The sequence below is a fragment of the Monopterus albus genome, unplaced genomic scaffold (genome assembly GCF_001952655.1).
Source record: "Monopterus albus unplaced genomic scaffold, M_albus_1.0 scaffold51.1, whole genome shotgun sequence".
Lineage (NCBI taxonomy): Eukaryota > Metazoa > Chordata > Actinopteri > Synbranchiformes > Synbranchidae > Monopterus > Monopterus albus.
The window spans coordinates 4,755,634-4,777,421 of NW_018127931.1; the positions used below are offsets into that span (position 1 = coordinate 4,755,634).

Sequence of the window (21,788 nt, forward strand, 5' to 3'; positions counted from 1 at the left end):
AACAAGCAGTCAGCCTATGATTTGGAGGTGTGTACAGCTAGCTTAGCCCAGGGGGTTGCACATAAGAACCCTGCCCTCATAGTGATTTCTTAGGTCCACACACTCTCCTACCATTCAGACATGGGTTACAGACAGCAGAAAGGACCTGCCACAAATGTCAGTAGTCAGACTAGAAGCGGTGACATCACACAAGCAAGGAGTTTGTGTATATGATGCACCACACCATAACCATTCAGCTGTCAGTGCGACCCGTGCAACCTGCACCCTGAACAAAACTAGGTGACTCCTGAGTGTACTCAGAACTTACTGAGCAGTCCATTAGTTTACAATTAGTCATTGCCTTAAAAAAAACGTGAGTGTTTCCAAATATCAAGCCTCTATTGGCAGGACAATATTGACCATATAATGTGGCTTCAGAACATTTTCATATCCCTTTACCTTTTTTCATGTTATTGTGTTTAGATTGAATTTTAAATACACAAAATTGCTAGTTTGCCCATCAGTAAATAATGAATAATCATCTAAATTGTGATGAGGTGCATTCTATTTGGATTTTCCTTAAGATATGTCTAGAATTTCATTGGACAAGGACAGGGAGACTGGTCAGAGCTGAGGGAAGCATGAATGCAGCCAGAGGTCTTTAAAGAAAACCTTCTCTAAAGTGCTCAAAATGTGAGCCTGGGGTGACGGTTAAACTTTCAGCATGACAACGGCCTAACATGCACAGGACATGACAGCACTGGAGTGGCTTCAGGACAGGTCTCTGACTGTGTTTGTGCAGCCCAGACTTAAACCCCAAAGGAGAAATGGGATACACTGCCCAAATCCTGGTGCAGAAAGCTTGTGGAGACTTGCTCAAGAAGACTCAAAGAGGCTTCAACCGGATTGTGCCTGAATACTTATATCAATGAAGGATTTCAGGGTTTGATTTTAATATATTTTCAAAAAATCTGAAACCACCCTTTCACCTTGTCATTATTGGTAGATTGATGGGAAAAAAACAGCTATTCTATCTAAAATTAAATCTACAACTGAGTTTGAGCGGCACACATTTTTGTTACAGTAGCTATCATAGTTAGGAGGACGCAAAATTAATTCAGACAACTTAGGAGTCATTGTAAGGTTTATGTCTTTGTATTGGCAGAGGCTACAGTAGCAAACTTCCCCCGCCTCCCGCTGCTATGCCAAGCCAACACAACCCTGACCCATGCAACCTTCCCCCGCCTCCAGCTGCTATGCCAAGCTAACACAACCCTGACCAGTCTGTCCACAAGTTGATCAATCAGCCCAAGTCCAAAGCAAGAGAAAAGTAAAAAGTAAAGACTCTCTGGAATCCAAAGAAAGGCACATGTCTCTGCACACCTGGGTGTCAGAGTCATAGATCTCTGCTGCAGCACCTAAAACAAGAGAGCTGGTGTGATTTGGCCCAAATACCAGACTAGGGCACAGCTTCTCCCCAACTCCACAATTAAAAGCAAAGAGCAGAGTGCGTATGTGTGTGTGGGTGGTTGCTTCATCTACAGTACAACACAGAATAGATTACTGACATATGTAGTGTTTAATTATGGCTGGTGAAATGTGGATTTAATTTTCTGTGTATCATTAATATTAAGTATTTAAAGTTGTACGTGAAGCAAGACAATTGTGTTGACAAGTTTCTGTGCTGATTTTTATTCAGACTGCAGTTGCGCAGTAACTTTATTCATAAATTGAAAAATAATATTTGGATAACAGAACAATAGATACAGTACTACATAACAAAGAATAAATACAGTTTATGTACAGGTGTATATGTTTGTGGATTCCTACCTATGATCTGGATGATCTGTGCCAGCAGGACTCCATCAGTGACGTCTTGGCTCAGGTCCTCGATGAGGCGTGGACAACCAGACTTGGCCAGGTAGTGATTGGCCCAGTCTGTGTAAATCTGCAATGACAGAACAGATACTCTCAGTGTGTGTTTGAGAAACAGACACAGAAGAGGTGTGTGTATGTGTCTGTCACAAACACTATGAGGTTTTACTGATTTAGTTTTTGACATATTAGACCAGTAGTTAGACCATTCAGACAGACATCACAACAATCCATGTGTTCACAGTCACAAAAATACAAAGTTCCAGTGCACACCGGGGATGTCTAAATGCTCGTTTTTATTTAATATGTCAGCACAAGTTTGTGAGCAAGGCATTTTGCTTTGCAGCTTCCTCGGGCATGCTCAGGCTTTTACTGTAACTTAAGTCTTTTTGAGTTCTTGCATGAAAGGGGTTCATGGAAGCAGATCTGTAATCTAAATTATCACCTACAGTAGCAAACAGTTACATGCCTTAAAAACACTTTCTAACATACAGTATGTATATACAGAATGCTCCTCATAACACAATTACAAGTTATTATTTAAAAGCAGTATCCTTCTACAACATTTTTCTTTTTTGACATTTGCTTTTCAACACAACATTATATTTATTGACCTGATGCAACTACATACTGTATATTGGCTGCTGAAAAGCCTTTTTATTAGATATTTTGTTGCAAAATTAAGCTGCATACAGTACAAGCTCCCAGAAATAATCAAAATTATGCATTTATTGTCACAAAACATGGCAATACATAAAAAGCGATGAGTGGGGCAGATGGCTTGGTTCTGAGAAGTTAAGATGGAGCACAGGCCACACATTGTAAACTGAATAGTGTACCGGAAGGAAAGCTGGGTTTTGGGTTTATCCCTTGAAGGCTACTTTACCCTTACACCCATTGTAAAACACGAGAAAAGCACTGAAATCTTCTCTTTACTGTCTATCCCAGTGGCACACAGCCCCAACTCTCTGCAGTGAAGTGGTAAATCTCCTGCCAGGAAGAACAGTCCAATCGCAGGCTCCCTGCACATCTCCATTAGTCAAACACTAATATTTCAACAAGCTTTGGCAGGGATCTACACTGTTTATTAACTCTCTCCTTGAGATTTGCAAATTATCTCAGCAAACATTTTGACATTAGATAGATGTTAATTCAATAGCTGGTGCCCATCCTCAGTATATGAAGGGGAGTTGTGCTTAACTTAGATGAACTGTGGTTTAGGGGAGAAAGGCTTCAGCAATCCACGCTGCTCTTAGGCACTGATGGATCCTCTGCATGAAAGGGAAGAAAGATAAGAGAAAAAAGTATATATTGTGGCGACCCTGACTGGCCGCTGATGTTCGTGTGTTCTGTTGTGTGCAAATGGGTTTGACACTGTTGTGAAAGCTGTTCATGTATTGGTTACTGCTGTTCTTCTGCGAAATGCCGCGCTGTTCTGGCCAATGTGGGATGGGGGGAGGAACAGGTGCGGGAGGGTATAAGAGGGATGACAGGTGGGCGTGTTGGTTTGATTCTGTTGGCGGGAGATGGTGAAGTTCTGGGAGATGTGTTGTTTATTCTTTTATTATTTTCTTGAGAGAGCACATGGTGCCAGTTCAGACAGCGTTTTCATTTGTCTCCATACTGCGTTCAATAAAACCACAAAAAGACAAACCAGGTGTTCTCCTCCTTGTTGAGCCAGGTGCCGGCACACTGCTGGCTAGTTAACTGTCAAGTATAGGACAGGGTCAGGCCAGCTTCTCTCAACCGAGCCAGCGGTTGTCACAATATATAAAGGGGAGGGAGGGAGTGTTATGAAAAAAGTGAAGCAGAAGTAAGGCTTGTTTGGTCATTTAAATATGATAGAAGAAGGAGTATGTATTTTGGATGCACCCCACTCCTGAACTTAGATTAAAATCTCCAATTCACTAGCTTGGGCCTGCCCTCAGTGTATGAAGGGGAGCTGTGCTTAATGTAACTTAGATGAACTGTAGTTTGGGTGAGAAGGGCTTTGGGAATCCATGCCATTCTTAGGCACTGGTGGACCCCCAAAAGCTTCAAGAAATGAGAGCAAACTGGATGCATTCACTGTCCTTCGGCTTGGATCTGCTGTACAGTTGAAAGGCTTGAGAAGTCCAACACCCCGTGGTTTTGATGTGATGATTGGGGAAACCTTTACAGTGGGCAGTAGAAGCTGCTCCTGTTCTGAATGAGTGTCTGGAATAAAAGTCAGGAGAGATACCAGAGAAAGAGAGAGAGAGAGGATAATTTTGAAGTTGCATAGAAATCTTGTAGCAACGTGTCCAGAGTCAGAGACAAAGAGGAGGTCGGCCGGAGAAGCCTTGAGGTGAGTACGAAATTGTAGATGGCACTCAAGAGGCTGGTAGGGGCTTAAGGCAGATTGAAGGAGAAAACACTGGACAGGCATGAAGTTCCCCAGCTGGTTTGTTTTGATTCATTTGAGAATGAAAGTGATGGTTGATTCAGATATGATTTGTACATCGGATATGTTGGGATGAACCAAAGGATCATAATGGATGGATTGAGAAGTAAATTCAGTGCATCCTAGGAGGCTGAAAAAGGTAAGAAAAAACATAGCTTCTAGGGAAGATGAAGCTTGGTGCATGGGAGTGTGGCAGCGATGACAGGAGAGAAATTGGCAAGCAGGACCAAAGAATTGGACCAAAGAAATGTTTTCTCTGGGAGGAGAAATACGCCTTTGGAATGTTGAGCCAAATGGAGGGACAGGGGCCGAAGATCAAAGGATGAGAGAAGGCGGAGGACCCAGGAGCCCAGATGTTCCCACAAGAGGTCAACCTGTTGAGGACACAGAAGGCTAAACAGAGTGCTAGCCCTGGAAATGTTGAAGTGAAGAGGCTCCTGAGATGAGGAGGAAAACATTTCTTCATCCAAGGGCAAAAGGGACAAACAATCCATGTTGAGTACACAGAGTGTGGGTTCTTCCTTATTTGGTGGTTTAAATATCATAGGAGAATAAGGGGTATGTACTTCAGGTGTGCCCTGATCCTGAACTTTAAATTACAATGTCCAGTATGACTGCGCAAATACTGTATAGCACACAAATAAAACATTGCACAATCTTTTAGATGACTTTTGTTTTTCCTTCTGTTATAAGAAGTATGTAGTAGAAATGAAAATGCCCCAAATCCTTTATAGCAGTTTGAAAAACTCAAATAAAGATAAAAAAACTAAATACAACAGTAAATATTTAATCACAAAAAATTTTAACTAAGTAGTTTTAAATCCCTTTTATTTTAAATCCAGATTATGATTTTTGCTCCCCGTGGCTTGACTAGCGCCGTTGTGTGGCAGCCTGTCATCATCGGTGTGTGAATGTTGTGTGTGAATGGGTGAATGGTGTATGATCTCCTGTAAAGTGCTTTGGCCAGTGCAACACACTGTGAGAAAAGTGCTATAGAAATACAGTCCATTTACCATTTTGCTGTACCAGGTGGATTCACTTTCCAAAGAAACTTCTCAATCTGGAGGAACAGTATGTTGGATAATCTTTTGTATTTTCACCTAAACCTCTTAACAGACACTTTATCTTCCATTAGAGCCCATGAGCCAACTGATAAATGATGCTTTGTCAGTTTTGCAACAAAGTGATTTAAATTAATGATGCACTAATGATGAAATATGTGAATCAAAGTTGCTGCCAAGTGCTTGGCTCCAGGGAAGCAGGCATACCCTATGCTGAACTAATCAGATTCTTTTGTGTACAAATCATTTAGGATCACTGAAGCTATGATGGATAAAACAACTGTCCTCCATCACAGAAATGCTGATTCAAGCATCCCAAGCAACTTTATAACTTCACCTATGGAGTTTTTCTCTCTTTATCAAACTTTCAATGCTCTCCTTCCAGATTCCCACAGATGGCTATGGATAAAGGACTCACTTCCTGCAAGGCCTGAAGTGACATTTTGGGACCAAAAAATTCATATATTTATATATGTACCAGCCCAGATAAAGACATTGCCTGCTGTGCTGTTTCTTGAAACTTTTCTTGTTATTCACAGATTAAAATAAAACTAGAATTACTGCTTCCCAGTTGTATGCCTCCACCAACCAGTCAAATTCACAGGTGGGGGGGTTTAATTTTTGACATTGTTTTCGCAACCCTTCCCCAGTGCCATATCACCTCTTTTCGCTATCTCCTTACCTTCAGGAAGGATCAGGGGTGTAAGTTTAACACTTCTGCAGGGAAACATAAGTATACAGACCAACTGAGTGAACAGAGTGAAATGCAATAGGCAATTGTCTCCATACAGATTTAACTACAGAATTTCAAAAAATCTGCTAATGAAGTTGCTAAGTAATTCACATTTCCATTTGCCTCTATAAGAATATCAGGAGTTAATTCATAAGGAAAACAGCTGGTGATGCTAATTCTTCTGTTATGGGGCCATTAAACTACTTAAGATTGAGATGATGTGATCAAAAAGTGCCAGTAAACCACAACAACAAAAAACAGCATGTTAAATTGTATGGAAACATGACATGGGTTAATTTGTGGAAGGTTACAGTCTCTTTCCTACTCCAAACAGCTCGGAAGTTTCATCTGCCACTACTTTTTCTCTCCAGTCAGAACTTCAGTGAACCTTTTTTCTTTTTTAATTCGGCATTTGCACTTGATTTAGAAATTTGGTTTTATGCTGTATGGAGCAGTGGATTAGCAGTGTTTACCACAGCAGGACAATACAGATTCTCAAAGACTTACAAGATAGTAAACCTAGGCAACTTTCACAATCTGCTCTGTGCCTGCAAACATTTATCTTGCTGAATGAGATTTTTTTTTAAATTCATAAAAGGCTCTACTTAGGCTGAAACATGCCAATGAAGGTTAAATAAAAGTTGACTCAACCTTGGGTTTCAAGATCATCAATTACAATGACACAAGAATGAACATGACACTGATTTGTGCTTTTGTTTGACTAGTTTAAAGGCTCTGTAGTTTAAACAGTCCCATGATGGGAAAAAAGTGATTCAAGTGAACTGCAGTGACAGAGATTGCTAGAAAATAGCCTACTTTTACTTCACTGTGTAGCAGCAGGAGAATGTTTTAAAGTTACTATTTCCTGAATGGCACAGGTACATGAATGCATTTATTTTGAAGAAGCCTGCCTTTGCGACCACTTACAATAATGCTGAGTCATTGAGTCAGGTTTGTTTGGTTCATTTTGTCTAGTGTGTGCTCTAAAATTCCATTTTTGTGAAATGTGTTAACATGTCATATATGGAAGCAAAGCCTTTCCAACAAGGACATAGTCAAGTTTCTTCCCAAAATCCATCTTTGGCCACTTTATTGCTTTGTAAACTCAGTCTCCACTTTTGATTCACATTTTTTTGTTTAAGGCAGAAGTCAAACTGGACTAAAATTTGCCAGTAATCTAAAGAAACATGACAGTAAAACATGCTGTGAAATAAGCCTGACATCTGGCTGTGATGGCCTATCTGTTGGCGTTACAGGGCCACATTGGTCGGTGTGCCCTCATTATATGTTACCACAGAGTTCTTATCTCCATCAGATGTTCTCAATCTGAGGAGTGATCACTGTAAATGATCATTCATGTTCAGTCACTCACGTAGGTGTACGTATGTGCTTAATAAAGCTGTTCAACCGGAAGCACACCTCATAAAACTTCAGTGGTTAATTTGACTTGGCCTAATATGCTGTAGAATTTGATAACAGCAAAATTTTTCTGAACTGTTTGTTGGTGAACTTCTCTGCCTTATGTTCACAACATCTATGTGCTATTTTTAGCTCACAGTGTACGTCAATCAAGCTAGCCATGCTACAATAGGGTTTCTTTTAGTTTTACTGGATAAGCAGATCTTAGGATGTCACATCTGGTTCTGTCTACAAGCTGTAAGAAAACTCAGAAGCTGTAAAACCTTACATGTAGTGTTGAAATGGTCTGTGTTTTCTCTGAGATTTTTCATGCTAAGTGGGACTAATATTCCCAGTAAAAAGTAATTTAATGTGAAGTGTATGTAAAAGCATAAGTTATACTGTAAAATGAGAGACTTTGTGTAAAAGTAAAGTTTATTATAAACATTGCACCAGTTAGAGTAGTTAAGAGGCATTAGACATCCTTTCCTCTGTTTTCTCCTTAATACATCCATGATTCTTCCAACCCATGATCTCTTAGGCAACACCAGCAGAGAGCAACAAGAGTTTAATATGCCTTTGAGTCTTAATGTGCACAGATAACACCATTTAGTCATCTAAATTATCTATCCAAATTATAATAAAGGTGCACAGTTAATATACTAGCTCTGCATATTTCCATTTAACAATTCTATACGCATCTGCACTTTTAATTTATTTTGTGAACGCCAAACTCTAGTTTGTAACTTTACTCTTCAGGCTGTATACAGACATTACATACATATGAATATTACATAATTTGTCTCAGCCTTAGTGCCCAGTCTAGTGAACTTTGTGCCCTCCGAAAATGCATGAAATCCAAGGCCAAATGGCCTTGCACTTCAAATTATGAAATTTATGGTCTGGTTGCAGTTAGGGTCTGCCATCTACAGCAGAAAAAGAACAGTATCCCTCATTAGAAGCTGTTACAGATCTAGGTTTGGACACTCTGTCAGAAATACTTTGTTAGCAGATCAGTTTGCAACATTGCTCCAGAAAAATAAAGTACAAAACAACAAAGGAATGAAGATTCAGATCAACTTAATTACTTCTTACTTTTTTCTACCCAAACTTCATGTTTAATAAAAAAAAAAAAAAGATAAAAAAAAAAGCTAATTCTGAAGTCCTGGGTCCCAACCTGGACATCTTGGACCTTTATCACCTGTCACATCCTCCTCTCTCACGTGCTTTTCTAGTCCTCTGCTCTCTCTGAGATTTCTGATGACAAAAGAACAAAAACACTTTTCAAGAAGCCTGTTCTTGCCCCTCGCTGAACCACTCACTTCATGATCTGCTGAGTGGTGCACAGAGTTAAATCTGACAGTCTCTTGCACTTATTACCCTTTCATTTTTGTATTCTAGTAGCTTTGGGAAGCAGAAGCCGGTGCTATGGCAGAAACAAAACATCAGCAATAACGCCACATTGAGCAGTGCTGTCTGAGACTACTGACATCATAGGGACACACACGCTGATTGACACAACACACACATACACACATATATACATGCACATACAATCTACAAATACCCAAGCTACTCATACACAAGGCACACATACTGAATCCCTCTCCCCTTGCCCACCCTCCTGTCTCTTTCTTTTTTTTCGGCAGGCAGCATCAGCCAGCAGAAGTCCAGTCTCTCTGGTGATATTATCCTTAACTGATGCTTTATGAAGTATCTTTCTCTCTCCTCTTCCTGTCTACCTTGCTCTGTAGATCTGTCCCCTCAGCATCATGAATCCAAAATGCCATAAGCAAATAGCCATCTCTTACCCCAGAGCAGATAAACTGCCTTCAACAGTCCTGAGCACAATGCAGTGACTACAGCTACGCAGGTATTATAGACAGAGCCTGCAGTGGCTTAGCACAGCCTCCGGGGGGAGCAGGGTAAAAGACGACAGATGACATGCTGGAATGAGAAGAGATGGGGCAGAGAGGAAGTCAAACTATGCAGAACCGACTGTAGTTCTCCTTAAAGTACTTCCACTGAGTGATTCTAAATGTATGGGCTCTTTAATCAGGGCATCATTCCAATGCTGTCGAATAAATTAAGAGATTAACTTTACTTAAGGGGCCTGAGCATATAAAGTATACTGTATATACAGTATATGCCGTCACTTGGAGGACATTTAGCTGTGTAATTCTGCTTGAAACAGATTGCCAGGAGAGACATTTCCTCCATGTCTACAGCTTGGCATCGGTGCCGCTCCCACATGGGTGCTAAATGTAATTAAAACCAACATAAAGCTGCATTAAATAAAGGAGCAATGAGCCCATGGAATCAATGAAGCTGTGAAGTAATGGATCTTCCGTCATGATTCTCTACCTTGTCAGCAAACGAGAGGTGATGGAGGGATGGAATCACCCAGGAATGTATGGTGATTGTGTTATATTATGGAATGTGTTAAAAAAAACACCCATAGAAAATCAAACAGAAAATGTGTGTTGGGCTTGGCTGTGCTGTTCAAATGATCGGTGATCTCTAGGAACAACCAAAGAAGTCGGCAAACAGATCATTTGGCTATTTGTTCTAAGGAATGTGTAAAAATAATTAATTACCTTGTTACCTCCTTGAAAAATCCAAAACCAATGACTACTGAAATATTGTTACTATTACTATTTCACTGCCATTGCCAGTCTAGGTGTGTGTGTGTGTGTTTGGCTTCTTTCAGCTTTATGTTTCTAACATAAAACCTAACCGTTCTCGCTGCAGTTTTCAGGTTTCCACAACACACTTCCATAAGTTGCATATTGGACCACGATTGGCTTCTAAACTAGTTGCAATGTCACAAAATCACATTTTAAAATCAGATTTCAAGTGAGATCAGAGAAACTTTCACCCTTTATCACACGAATGACTAAATAGCCTTCAAGTGTCAAAAGTGTCAAACTCTGAGCACATTTCTTTCTGCACAGAGAAAACCAAACATCAAGACAAAGCAAAAAAATGGCGTCGGTGGAGAATGGACTTTAATTAATAATGTCAAAATTGATTTTGCTTGCCCGAGAGTTAGCTAAACCAATGACACACATGGCAGCTCAAGGCCTTGTGTAACCTTGTAAACTGGCAACAGGTATCCAGTGAATGAAAACAATGGTCATACAGTATCATAATTTCTGGATCAATCAGGCTGCAAAGTTTCAGGCTTAGCTGGACTTTTTAAAAAGTAAAGCTAGTACAACTGCACAGCTGCAGACCATGCAGAAGTATGAATTCATTTTCTAGAGTCAGTAAAAGAGATTAATATCCTAATGCTGGAGATATCCTACAGTATGCATCTGCTGCTCTGGATATTTCTTTTGAAAAAGAGGTCCAAATAAAAGATACAATTTCTGACAAAATCCTTTGAGGCAGATGGCCTCTTTCAGTGTCCAACTATTATTGAAGCACCTGGAAGCCATTTCTACTATGTGAACTGTGTTGCTGCTCACTGGGATAAGTCTGGCGTATCTCTGTTCCTTCTGAATCCATCATTATCTTGTCCTGGGAGCAGAATCCTTCAAACCCACCTAATCCAGAGGTAATAGCAGGAGACAGTTTTCCAACATGGCTTTTCTCCAGTTTTGCAAACACCCAAGTGAGGAGTTTATGCCCGCAATGTATAAATCGTAGACTCAAAGTTTCCATGCAGCCTAGTACTGGTGAAATGGTTTCAACAATAAAAATGTTTATTTATGTAATGTGTTCTCCACAATTTTAAAAGACAGAAACAGACTGAAATCTGCAGACTATGAATGAGATGAGCAGGAGCGCCTATTATTGCCATGCCATGTGTCAATCACTGCTAAAATCTGCTGAGAGGATTCAGAGAAGTCTGTCCAAAAGTTCTTATTAGAATGGAAAAAAAACAAAACTGCTTTACATGTAGTAGTAAAACACTCATCAAATGCAACCGCAGATAAAAAAAAATACAGAAGAAAGAATGAAAGTGCCTGACCAGGTTTACACATGTGAAACTAACTAATAGGGTTATTAAGGCATGTCAATTCATGAGAGCTTATTAAATGTGCATCACTGTTTGTTTTGCTTGTTTTTTTGTTTTGTTTTGACTTTTTTTAGGGAAAACTGATTAGTCAGACTTGTTGCTTTTTTCATATTTACCCAAAGGCACATATTTATTCCACTAATAAAGTTACTGAGCAGCTCCATCAAAGAAGCTGGACATACAGTAGGTGCCTTGCTTATGGACACTTGAGTAGCTGCAGTGCAAGATGAACAAGCTACTCTAGAAAGATTAACACCATTATCTTCTAACTTTCAGACTGCTAAAACCTTTAGTCATTGTTTTCTCATGCCCTGATCTACCTGTCCACACTGTCGTTTGAGGGGAAATTCTAAGCAGAAAATGATATAATTGCATGGCTGGGAGGACTTTGGACACAGTTCATATTGGATGTACTCATATGCATCAGTCATCACTGATCTCTTGTAGCACAGCAGGAACTCAAGGCTAAAGAGTGAAGACAGAGAGAGAGCGGGACAACATGGTCCGAAAAAAAGAAAAAAGAAATGACAGCTTCAAAACAGCTTGAAGAGAGTTGAGTACAAACACAATTTTGAGCCAGACAGCAGCAGGCAGACAGGAATAAAAGACAGACCAATGACTTTGTTGACCAGTTTGATAAACTGCCAGTGGTTACAAGTGCCAATTACAAACAATCACTTGCCAAAGCAACAAAATTTTAAGGTAGCACACACGGGAGCTATTACATGTAGCACCTTTCCAATATGTTTTGATGGATAAAAGGCAAAAAACCTTGTATCATTCATTCCATAGCCTGGCAAACTGAATCACAGTTATCCACTTAAATACCAAATGAACCATATCCATAACTTCCTGCTCACCCATGACCTGTGCAAAAATGAATCAAACAGAATTGCTGGAAAAGAGATTGCCTCTCACTTAGTCACACACATAAAAAAAATGCCAAGAACATGATGCCTGGGCTGATTGCGCCCTCTGTTTTATAGCCTTGAAAAACTCCAAGTCTGTCCTTTAATGGAATATCAAGAGTTCGTAATACAGCAGCAGTAACAACACAGAATATAAATAAAAAGAAAAAGAAAGACAATACAATATTCCTCACTGAAGCAGAAAGAGGAAGGGTGTCGTCAAGTGCTTGCTCAAGGGGGATTTGTTGGGTTTTCCCTCTGTAATAATAGTGATAATAGTAAGGTCTAGACCTTACTTTGTAAAGTTTCATGAGATGACTTTTGCGCTATACAAATAAAATTTGATTTGATTTAAAGTCCAAAGTCTTTTCACACCACTGAACCAATATAGTATGCTATCTATCATGAATGTACAGTACAGTGGAATCCGGGAGCTGTTTTAAAATGTTGTAAATTACACTAGGTAGAATATTTTTAAAGAAAGAATTGTTAGATTCTACTGTACTTCAGTAATCTGGCTATTTCATGAGAGCTCATGACATAAATGATAACTTCAGTGTTGCTCAGAGTGTACTGATAGTACTGTCATGTCAGCATATCAACCTTTTGCACGGTGTCCAATTACTCCAAGAAAACACAACGTAAAAAAGACATTACCTTATGTCCATGCTACACATGAATAATGAATTGCACTTCAACGGCTTCACTGAGTCACTGCCTGTTCACCATGTTCTCCTCATGATTGGAAAGGTGGGCCAAATCCCTTGTGTACAAAGATAAGCCAGTCAGGAGCTGAGAATTCAGCATTATTTCCTTTTCAAGCAAACTTTCTTCCATTTCAATCAAACTCACTCACACAAATAACTATTCTGTCTTCCATTCACTATCATACTGTTGCTTACACATTTACATTTTATACCTCATTTCAATAGCCACACCCTAGCAGTCCTCAGGATGTAGGATTACTCTCTCACACACCTATACACAGGCACACACCTACTTGTTGGGGACCAATGGGAACATTTTCACATCTTAATAAGTTCAACATACTTTCAGCTAGAAAAGCCATTCAGGTATCAAAATGTTCAGCTCTTCAAGGATATTCCTGTTGGTATTTATTGCATCTCATCCTTCAAATTACTCATCAAAGCACTTCAGCCATTTCTTCTCAACTATTTCAACAAAGAAATTCATCAATTTCTTGTCATCATTCCGCTGTTTCACCAATTGATTTTGAAGGCATTTTTAGGGTGATCCTTCAGCATATCAGCATCCACTCGCATTTTTGACAGGAAATGCATTTCTCTAGTTTATTTTTATCACTAGTTTTTAATGTTCTTTTGTCTACAACATAGATTAAAGATAGGGAGACTGCAAAAGATGCTGAAGTAGCCTTACACACACACACACACACACACACACACACACACACACACACACACACACACACAAAACGTAAACATCATCATCATCATCATCAAGGTTAATGAGATTTCTGCACACATAGTTGCAAGCAGAATCTAACCACGGTGACCACAGTGCCTGGCTCACTGCTGCTGTGGCCTATGATTCCAAAAACTGCCACCCTTATGCTGGTAAAAAACACACACTCACACACTGGCAGCCACACATAACCTCACAAACATCTAGAGCTCTCCACACCTCTGACCTCCCTCTTACACTCATTCTGTGCTTGACAAAAATCTCTATTCAAAAACAAAACTAAAAAAAAGCAGGGAAACAACCTTTATGATATTTAGTTCTGGCTTGCTCTGGCCAGTCACGATATGCATAAAATATTAATACATGGATCTAGCCAGCTATTATAAGTAGCCGGCAGATATTTGTGTGCTATTCAAACTATGAAAGGAGGCTGTGGAGAGCCCTGTGTTAATTAGCTGTTTAGCTGCTGGATTACAAAATGAGCACCTTCCACAGGCTTAGATCACTGTACAACACGCTGCATGACCCCGCTGTAGTGGTAACAGTGCTAAATGACAGCCTGTGTTGAATGGAGTTTTCCTGCTCGGAGACAGTGGATAGCAGTCTTAGCAAGCATCTCGGGGCTTCCAGCTGACACTTGTCTATTCCGGGATGCCATCAGGCCCAAGTAATCATTATTTCAGACCTCTGGAAGCTCCACCCATTCCAAAATCCACAAATAAATCAGGACAAGCAAGCAGGCTACTGTGTCATTAGTTATCCCTGCTGCAGAAAAAGCTCTGCCAGAAATCTGTGGTTAGACACACACACACACACACACACACACACAGAAATAGACCCTTATCATGATAACAATGAACTGCTGTGATCCCATTGAGTCATTCAAAAGATTCTCCAAAGCAATTCCAACAAAAACAGAATCATGAGAACATGATCTGTGTTGGTGTGACTCATGTCTGGCCTGCTAACATTAGTCACACTTCCTCGTAGCATCTGACTGGTTTACTGTTCATTAAGTCAAGATGAGTCAGCTGCTGTGAGTAGTTGTGGTTGGTTGATGGCACTGATTAGATCCCAGTTGGGCCTGATTTGGAAGCACTTTCACTCACAGCAACTGTTGCTTTTGCCAGTATAAGCTGCATCTCATTGTTGCTGGTAAAATGGATTTTATTTGCAAAATGCAAATGAGGAGGAAAACATAAATAAGAACAGAAGGGGATTGTCATCAGGCCTTGCAGATGGGAGGTCAAAGGGTTGTGGAAAGCTATAGAGAAATACTTATATTTACAGCCTTAAGCTTCTGGTGTTCACAGCCTACAGAGCTATCAGCATCCGCCCAACTGCTAAAATCTTGATCAGGAATCAGACCCAACTGTACATATCTGGACTTTGCGTGTAAAGCCCATTTATAAGTCCATTTATATGCAGTACACAACAGATCTGTTTGGTTTCAATCAGGACTGCCATCTGCTTGTTGAGAAACAAATTAATGTAGATCACTAGATTAATGGGTTTTTGATTGGGTGCTGGCCAGACTGCCAGTAGCCCAGGCCATTTTTTATTAACAAGCCTCTCCGAGGACAGGGACACGACAGCAACACTACACCAAGCCACTTAGCGAACCACCGAGAATGGTAAATGCCTGACTGTTTTGTACACTATTAAGTTTTTACAGTAGCTTCAACAATAACACTTGATGGTGTTTGAATAGGAGAGGGTGTCATGCATTTTAAGCAGTTGGTTTAACTCAGAAGATGTTTTTTAACATGAGAGCAAAAATGATCATTTTGTCTCCTTTATTTCTGGTTTTAAACATAATTTTCCTTGCTCTATTAATCACCAGTGAGAAAAGTGTAATACAACTTGCATGTTCTTGTATGTTTAGCCAACATGTCTTTTTTGTTAGGATAATGTTAGCAATACTGATGTTGCAACAAACATCAAAACAACAAAATCCAAGAGGGCACATGCAGTTGGATGATCCCTCACTGCACAGGAAAAGTACTCAGCTATGGTAAGTACAGTAAATCAACTTTATATATGAAAGATTTTATATAAATTTGCAGCTTTCCTATTTGTTTTTTCTTCTACAATATCAGCAAATACGAATTTCAATAAGAGCAGTGTTATAACTGACAAAAACTATGGTCAAATCAAAAAATTATTATTCAAAAATGTTTGCTTCAAATGCCCAAAATCTCTTCACCTCCACGAACAAATAAATCAGCAGCAGTCTCCTTTTTCTCTAACAGATATTTATTATGACTAATTAAACATGCTTTACTTGTACTTATTAACTTTCATTGTCACGGACAGTGGCAATAAATTCAATATGAGAAAGCTGAGAATGTGAATTTTGCTAAAATTTGACTAGGCACTCATATGACAGTCTACAAAAATAGCATACTTAAAATAAAATATTCACAAGTTGGTTGAAGGTGAATGGTAAAATACAATGTTATGGAAAGGCTGAAGCAGGTTTTTGTCTTCAGCCTTGTAACAACAGAAACACAGACTTCACTCAGCTTCACATCTTCATCCACTCTGATTATTGAGCCACCAGCAGAGGGCTCTAGAGCATTAACCCTCATCCTGCACCTTTTGAGGAGCTGCTCCCTATTGAAAAAGAAGTCAGGGGTCAGTGCCAGTGAACTTAATGAGTCATTCAAGGCCCATCTCTGAATCACTGTTTGGGAGTGAAAGCCAAAATGGCAGAGTGACTTTGGCTCTTTGGTTCGTAAGGAGGCATGGTTCCGTGATTACTCTGGAACTATAATATATAAACCAGATTCCCCTTGTCCAGACCATAAAGGAACAGATTAGTACAACCCCAAATAAGAAGAAGTTGGGACGATATGTAAAATTAAAATTAAAACTGAAAATAATGATTTGTAAATCATCTGTGTCCTATATTACATTGAAAACAATACATCATTTGTATTTGATGTGATACCTCATCAACTTTATTCTTTGTTCAAAATAAACATTCACTTCAATTTTGATGCCTGCAACACATTCCAAAAAAGTTGGGACAGTAAAGCATGTACCCCAGTGCGATGTTACCATTCCTTTTCACAACACTTAAAACATGTTTAGGGACTGAGGACAACAAGTGATTAAATGTGTCAGGTGTAATTATATCCCATTCTTCCCACAAGGAGGTTTTAAGGTGTGCAACAGTCCTCAGACACACTGACTTTCATTTAGAAATGTAATTTTTTACTTGTTTTTCAACAGTTTTTGCGAGTGGCGATGTAATTAATTTAACTTATGGCTTCATAGAAGTGAGATCTGGCTCATCACACCCTTGTCTACCCTACTGTTCATGTCACTGTGTGGGAGAGTCATCAGAGGCTGTCTGTACCCTCTAAACCAGTGTTTCTCATGGGGTGGGTCGCGAGCATGTTTCAGGTGGGTCGTGAGAGACATGGTGAAAAAAAATAAAATTGTTTTTAAGAGCGATATATTGTTGTGGATTCAAATGCTTAGGTAGTATCTAACATGGGGCTTTTGTTTTGAAATGTGTGCATGTGTGTGTGATATGCAGAGGCCTAACCTCACTGAAGATAGGTTCACTTGTTAAGAAGATGGTGAAGCGAAAATATGATTCAGACTATGTTAAGTATAGATTTACTTACATAGATGATAAAAATGGACATAAGCCTCAATGTGTGATATGCAGTGAAGTACTGGCACAAGAAAGTATGAAGCCGTTCAAGTTAAAACGCCATTTAGAAACAAAACACGCCACGTACAAAGACAAACCAGTTGAATACTTTCAAACACTACTTCAGGACCCGAGGACCACCCAGAAGACACTGCTTCTTCTTGTAGCCACTGGTGGGGTCCCTCTTCAGTGCTTCATAGGTGGTGGTGTCACTGAGGAGGTCGGGAACTCTGCTCTGATAGTCAGCTAAGTTTAGGACTACTATATATCTGCCTTTGTCTCCTGGAAGGATTGTGATGGTTTCATCCTTCTCTAGTGCAGCTAAAGTCTTCCTTTTCCCAGGGGTAAGGTTCGAGGGTGGGAGTTTGGCACTGGCCAAAGCGGCTGTGTTCTTCATCTGTTCTTCCACCTCTGTCTCGGCCAGCTTGTTGTTCCTAATGGCCGACTCTGTGGCTGTGATGAAGTCTACCACAGGGATTTGTTTGGGTGTGACCGCAAAGTTCAATCAGCAGTCCACCTCCACCTGAAGGACAAAGGACATTCTTTTGAGGGCAGTGAAGTCCAGATCCTCTCCAGAGAACATCGCTGGTTCGAGAGAGGAGTCAAGGAAGCTAAATAGTGGGTGGTGGACTAAGACACAACTTGTCATCCATCTACAATCCTGTTTTGAGATCTCTGCCAAAACATGCCCACCAGGACAATAGGTGTCGGTCCATAGGTGAGGGTTCAAAGACAGGTAACGACGCTCACTGATACAGGGCTGCAATGACTCAGTCGTTAAGGGACATTGTTGGCCTTCAAAGGACTGAAACGCCACCGATGGGGATAAATATCTCCGGCTCAACACTAGTCAGTCAGAACTGATGAAGCCTTTTGGATGAGAGGTGAAATGTCTTCGACCTAGAAATCTAGTCCAGTTGATTTTTTTCAGCTAACTATAGGTGTGTGTGTGTTTCTGTGTGTAAGAACCAGGTGAAAACTGGGGTTCATGACCTTTTTGAGTTGGGGACTGAATGAATGCCACTGGCTGTCTAACTTCATTTCACTGCAGTGCTTCCCTCAATGTCAACATGTGGACAGGGTGCCATTATATCTTTCAAATGACTAGATCCAAATCAATGTTTTATTTGTGGATTCCAATAACTTAAAAGAAAAATGTTACATAATTTAACTTAAGGAAGAATCCAGAATGGTTCGACACACCAGCAAGTATTTAGCAAAAATAAAATTTCTGAAAAACAAAGTTGATACATGGATTTCCAAATGGTTGGGTATGTTGCCAGACTCCCACACAAGCCCATTTCACAACCTAAACCCTCATCCACCAGTAAATAAATTCTCTCACTGCCAGGGTATGATGCTCACCAGTTAGTGCTGGGTTGCTAGGTCTGTGCTGGTGTCAGCAGAGGGACCTGCAGACCAGAAAAACTGGTCTCTATCATTAATTACTGTACTCCGTTGACTGTCCCATTAATCCATAGTGGTGTTAACTGTGGATCCACCAGTTTACTCAAACATGAGCAATCCATTTTCATAAACAATATCATTCATAAAGCTGATGTCACCATGCTTGGCAGCAGTGGAAGTAGCAGCAAAACTACAGGCTTCTAATGAACAACTATAAGGCATATTAAAAGAAAAAAATGAAGTATCTGTGATTTCATTATGTCCTGTCCTGTGTCCCCTATGTCGTGTGGTATTTTTACCAAGAGAATATACATTGTTGTCTCAGTAAAGTGAACCATTCAAGATTCATTTGATCTCATAAAATCTGTAATTTCCTTCAATTAACCTGTGTTTGAACAACGTACTAAGTGACACTAAAAGTAGATATGGCAAGGAAGCAGGATTATAAAGAAACATTTAAATTGCAGAGACAATGGCGAAAAACAAACTGCCATATAATTTTTTTTTAGTTGGGACAAAAACTGAATTTTTCCAAATCACTGCAACTTGGAGAAAAAGCAACAGCCCATCAACCATGAAACAAAAAAGTATGATCATACTTTTTAGGGTAATTCCCCATCTCCTAAAGCAAGAAAACCATTTGAGAGCACAATGACAACCACTCACACCAGACATACCCTCTGGACCAGACAGGAGAGTTCCAATTAACAATCTGTCTTATGCAAGCTGTAGCCATCAAAAGGTTGAGCTGACACAGTGTAAAAACACAGGTCAGGTAATGATGTGGTTGGCTTGGTTGTTTGTACCCATCAGTCCTGACATTTACAGTAAATGTAGTGTGCGTGTGTTAAACATTTGGGGCCAGGGGTCTGTGACTTGGCGTTGAATCACAGGTGACTGCTGCTGAGTCACAGAGTCCAGAGAGTGATGCTTCACTCAGCCCTGCTGACTGTGTTTTGTCCTTTCACTGGCTAACACACTGTGAGTCACTCATTCCATTTCCCTTATGCTTTTTTTCCTCCTCTGTCATGTCTTTCCTCCCTTTCTTTTGATTAATTACACCTTTACATGTGCTGAATGTTTTTTGCATTTTGATAAGAGATTTCCAATCGAGGCTATCAATCAGGGACCTCTTCTCTTTCTGCCTCTATGGCTACTGTTTCTAAAGCTACTAAGGCTGCACCTAATAAAAATTTTTATTAGTGGTTAATCATTTGTTTTATTCTGGATCATAGCTGCATTATACTGTATAACATCAGTTTTGTCTTTTGTTTTCATTCCTTTTCCTTTTCTTCTCTTAACAGAACAGGCAGTAATATACGTACAGCTGTTACAACAAACGTTAGAGGTCAGTCAGTCTGCGCTCTGTCAGGATTTCCTTTTTTTGCTTTTCTTTTCGATGCTGTCCACATAGGAGGTGACAGAAAACTTAAGGTGGAAGTATATTGGAAACCTACATGTAACCCTTTTGCCACCCGGCTCGTTATAGTAAGGGAATAGCTACTTAGTGCATACCCCTCTAAACTCAAAAAAACAAATTGGCAAAAGAGACATTCCAATGTAAGAAACTTTGTCTAGGGTTCAGTATGATCCTCACCTTTAAAACATCAATAGGAGATTTCCCAGAAATGATATTACTTCAAATAACTCAGAATATGTATGTACTTTGTTACTTGTAACTTATGGACAATTTTTCCAGGGACTGTTTACCATACCATACCAACTTTATTTATAAAGCACTAAAAAACCACCAGAGTGGACCAAAGTGCTGTACATTGCAATAAAACAGTATAAATTATAAACCACAAACAACAATATAAAATATAATCAATCAAATGACTAAAATCAACACAAAAATATCAAAATGCCAGGGAAAATAAATGAGTTTTTAAAAGAGACTTAAAAACAGACAGGGTAGAGGCTTGTCTAATGGACAGTGGTAAATCATTCCAGAGTTTAGGACCAGCAACTGCGAAGGCTCGATCGCCTCTAAGCTTACGCTTCGTTCTTGGGACACTCAAGAGAAACTGATTTGCTGACCTCAGAGAGCGTGTGGGTGTATGCCAATGAAGCAAATCAGTTAAGTAGGATGGTGCAGAGCCATGAAGGGATTTAAAAACAAAGAGTAAAATTTTGTAATGGACCCGAAAATGGACAGGTAACCAGTGTAGGGAGGCCAAAAGTTAATGCTCCGGCGACGAGGGAGCGTCTGCCAGAGGTATAAATAAGGAGGAAGGTAATCATTGGGATGCACCTCAACTGTGCGCACAGACAAATGAGTCGCTAATTACCGAATGCAACACAGCTGAGGTGCAGAGCCCACAGGTCGAGAGAGCTGAAAGAAAGGAAGGAAGAGAAAGGTGGAAGAGAGGCAGGTTGTGCCAAGTAGACCTGACATCAGAGGCTTCATGTCAGTTGTGCTCAGACTACACTGTGCTCCCTCTTCCTGTGATGTGTATCTAACTCAGTCCTCCTCCCCTGACAGACCATTTCTCTCCCCATGAATAAGTCTGACAGTCCTTGGTGTTGTTTGTGGCTCCTCCTCATCAAACCTCAAATACATCCTTGCTCCTCACAGAGGAATTACAAAGGCAGACAAAATAAGAATGTGAAAGAAAAGAAAGCCACAGATGTCAACTCTCAATTTATAGTGGAACTTCATTACACACATTTTGCCACCACCCACATAGAAGAGCAAAACAGCAGATTAATAGGATGAAACATTACATATAGTTGAAGTTCCAGTTGCTTCCTGAGTTTATCTGCTGGCAGAATAAATAACATGAGTTTCCACTTCTCTGTCAGATGCAGCTCTCCTGCTTTTTATTGTCTTTGGAAGGAACCTCAGTGCTGCAGGGTTCATGTCATCAG

General features: G+C 40.0%; 1 protein-coding gene across 9 annotated transcripts in view; it reads right to left on the reverse strand.

Annotated features, from left to right (window-relative positions):
* nav3 (neuron navigator 3) overlaps positions 1-21,788 on the reverse strand; it is a 495,508-nt gene that overhangs the window by 155,243 nt on the left and 318,477 nt on the right. For all 9 annotated transcript variants that reach the window (XM_020601356.1, XM_020601357.1, XM_020601354.1 and 6 more), the window contains one exon: positions 1,810-1,927. In XM_020601356.1, the coding sequence (XP_020457012.1) occupies positions 1,810-1,927 (118 nt within the window). The remainder of the gene's footprint in view (positions 1-1,809; positions 1,928-21,788) is intronic.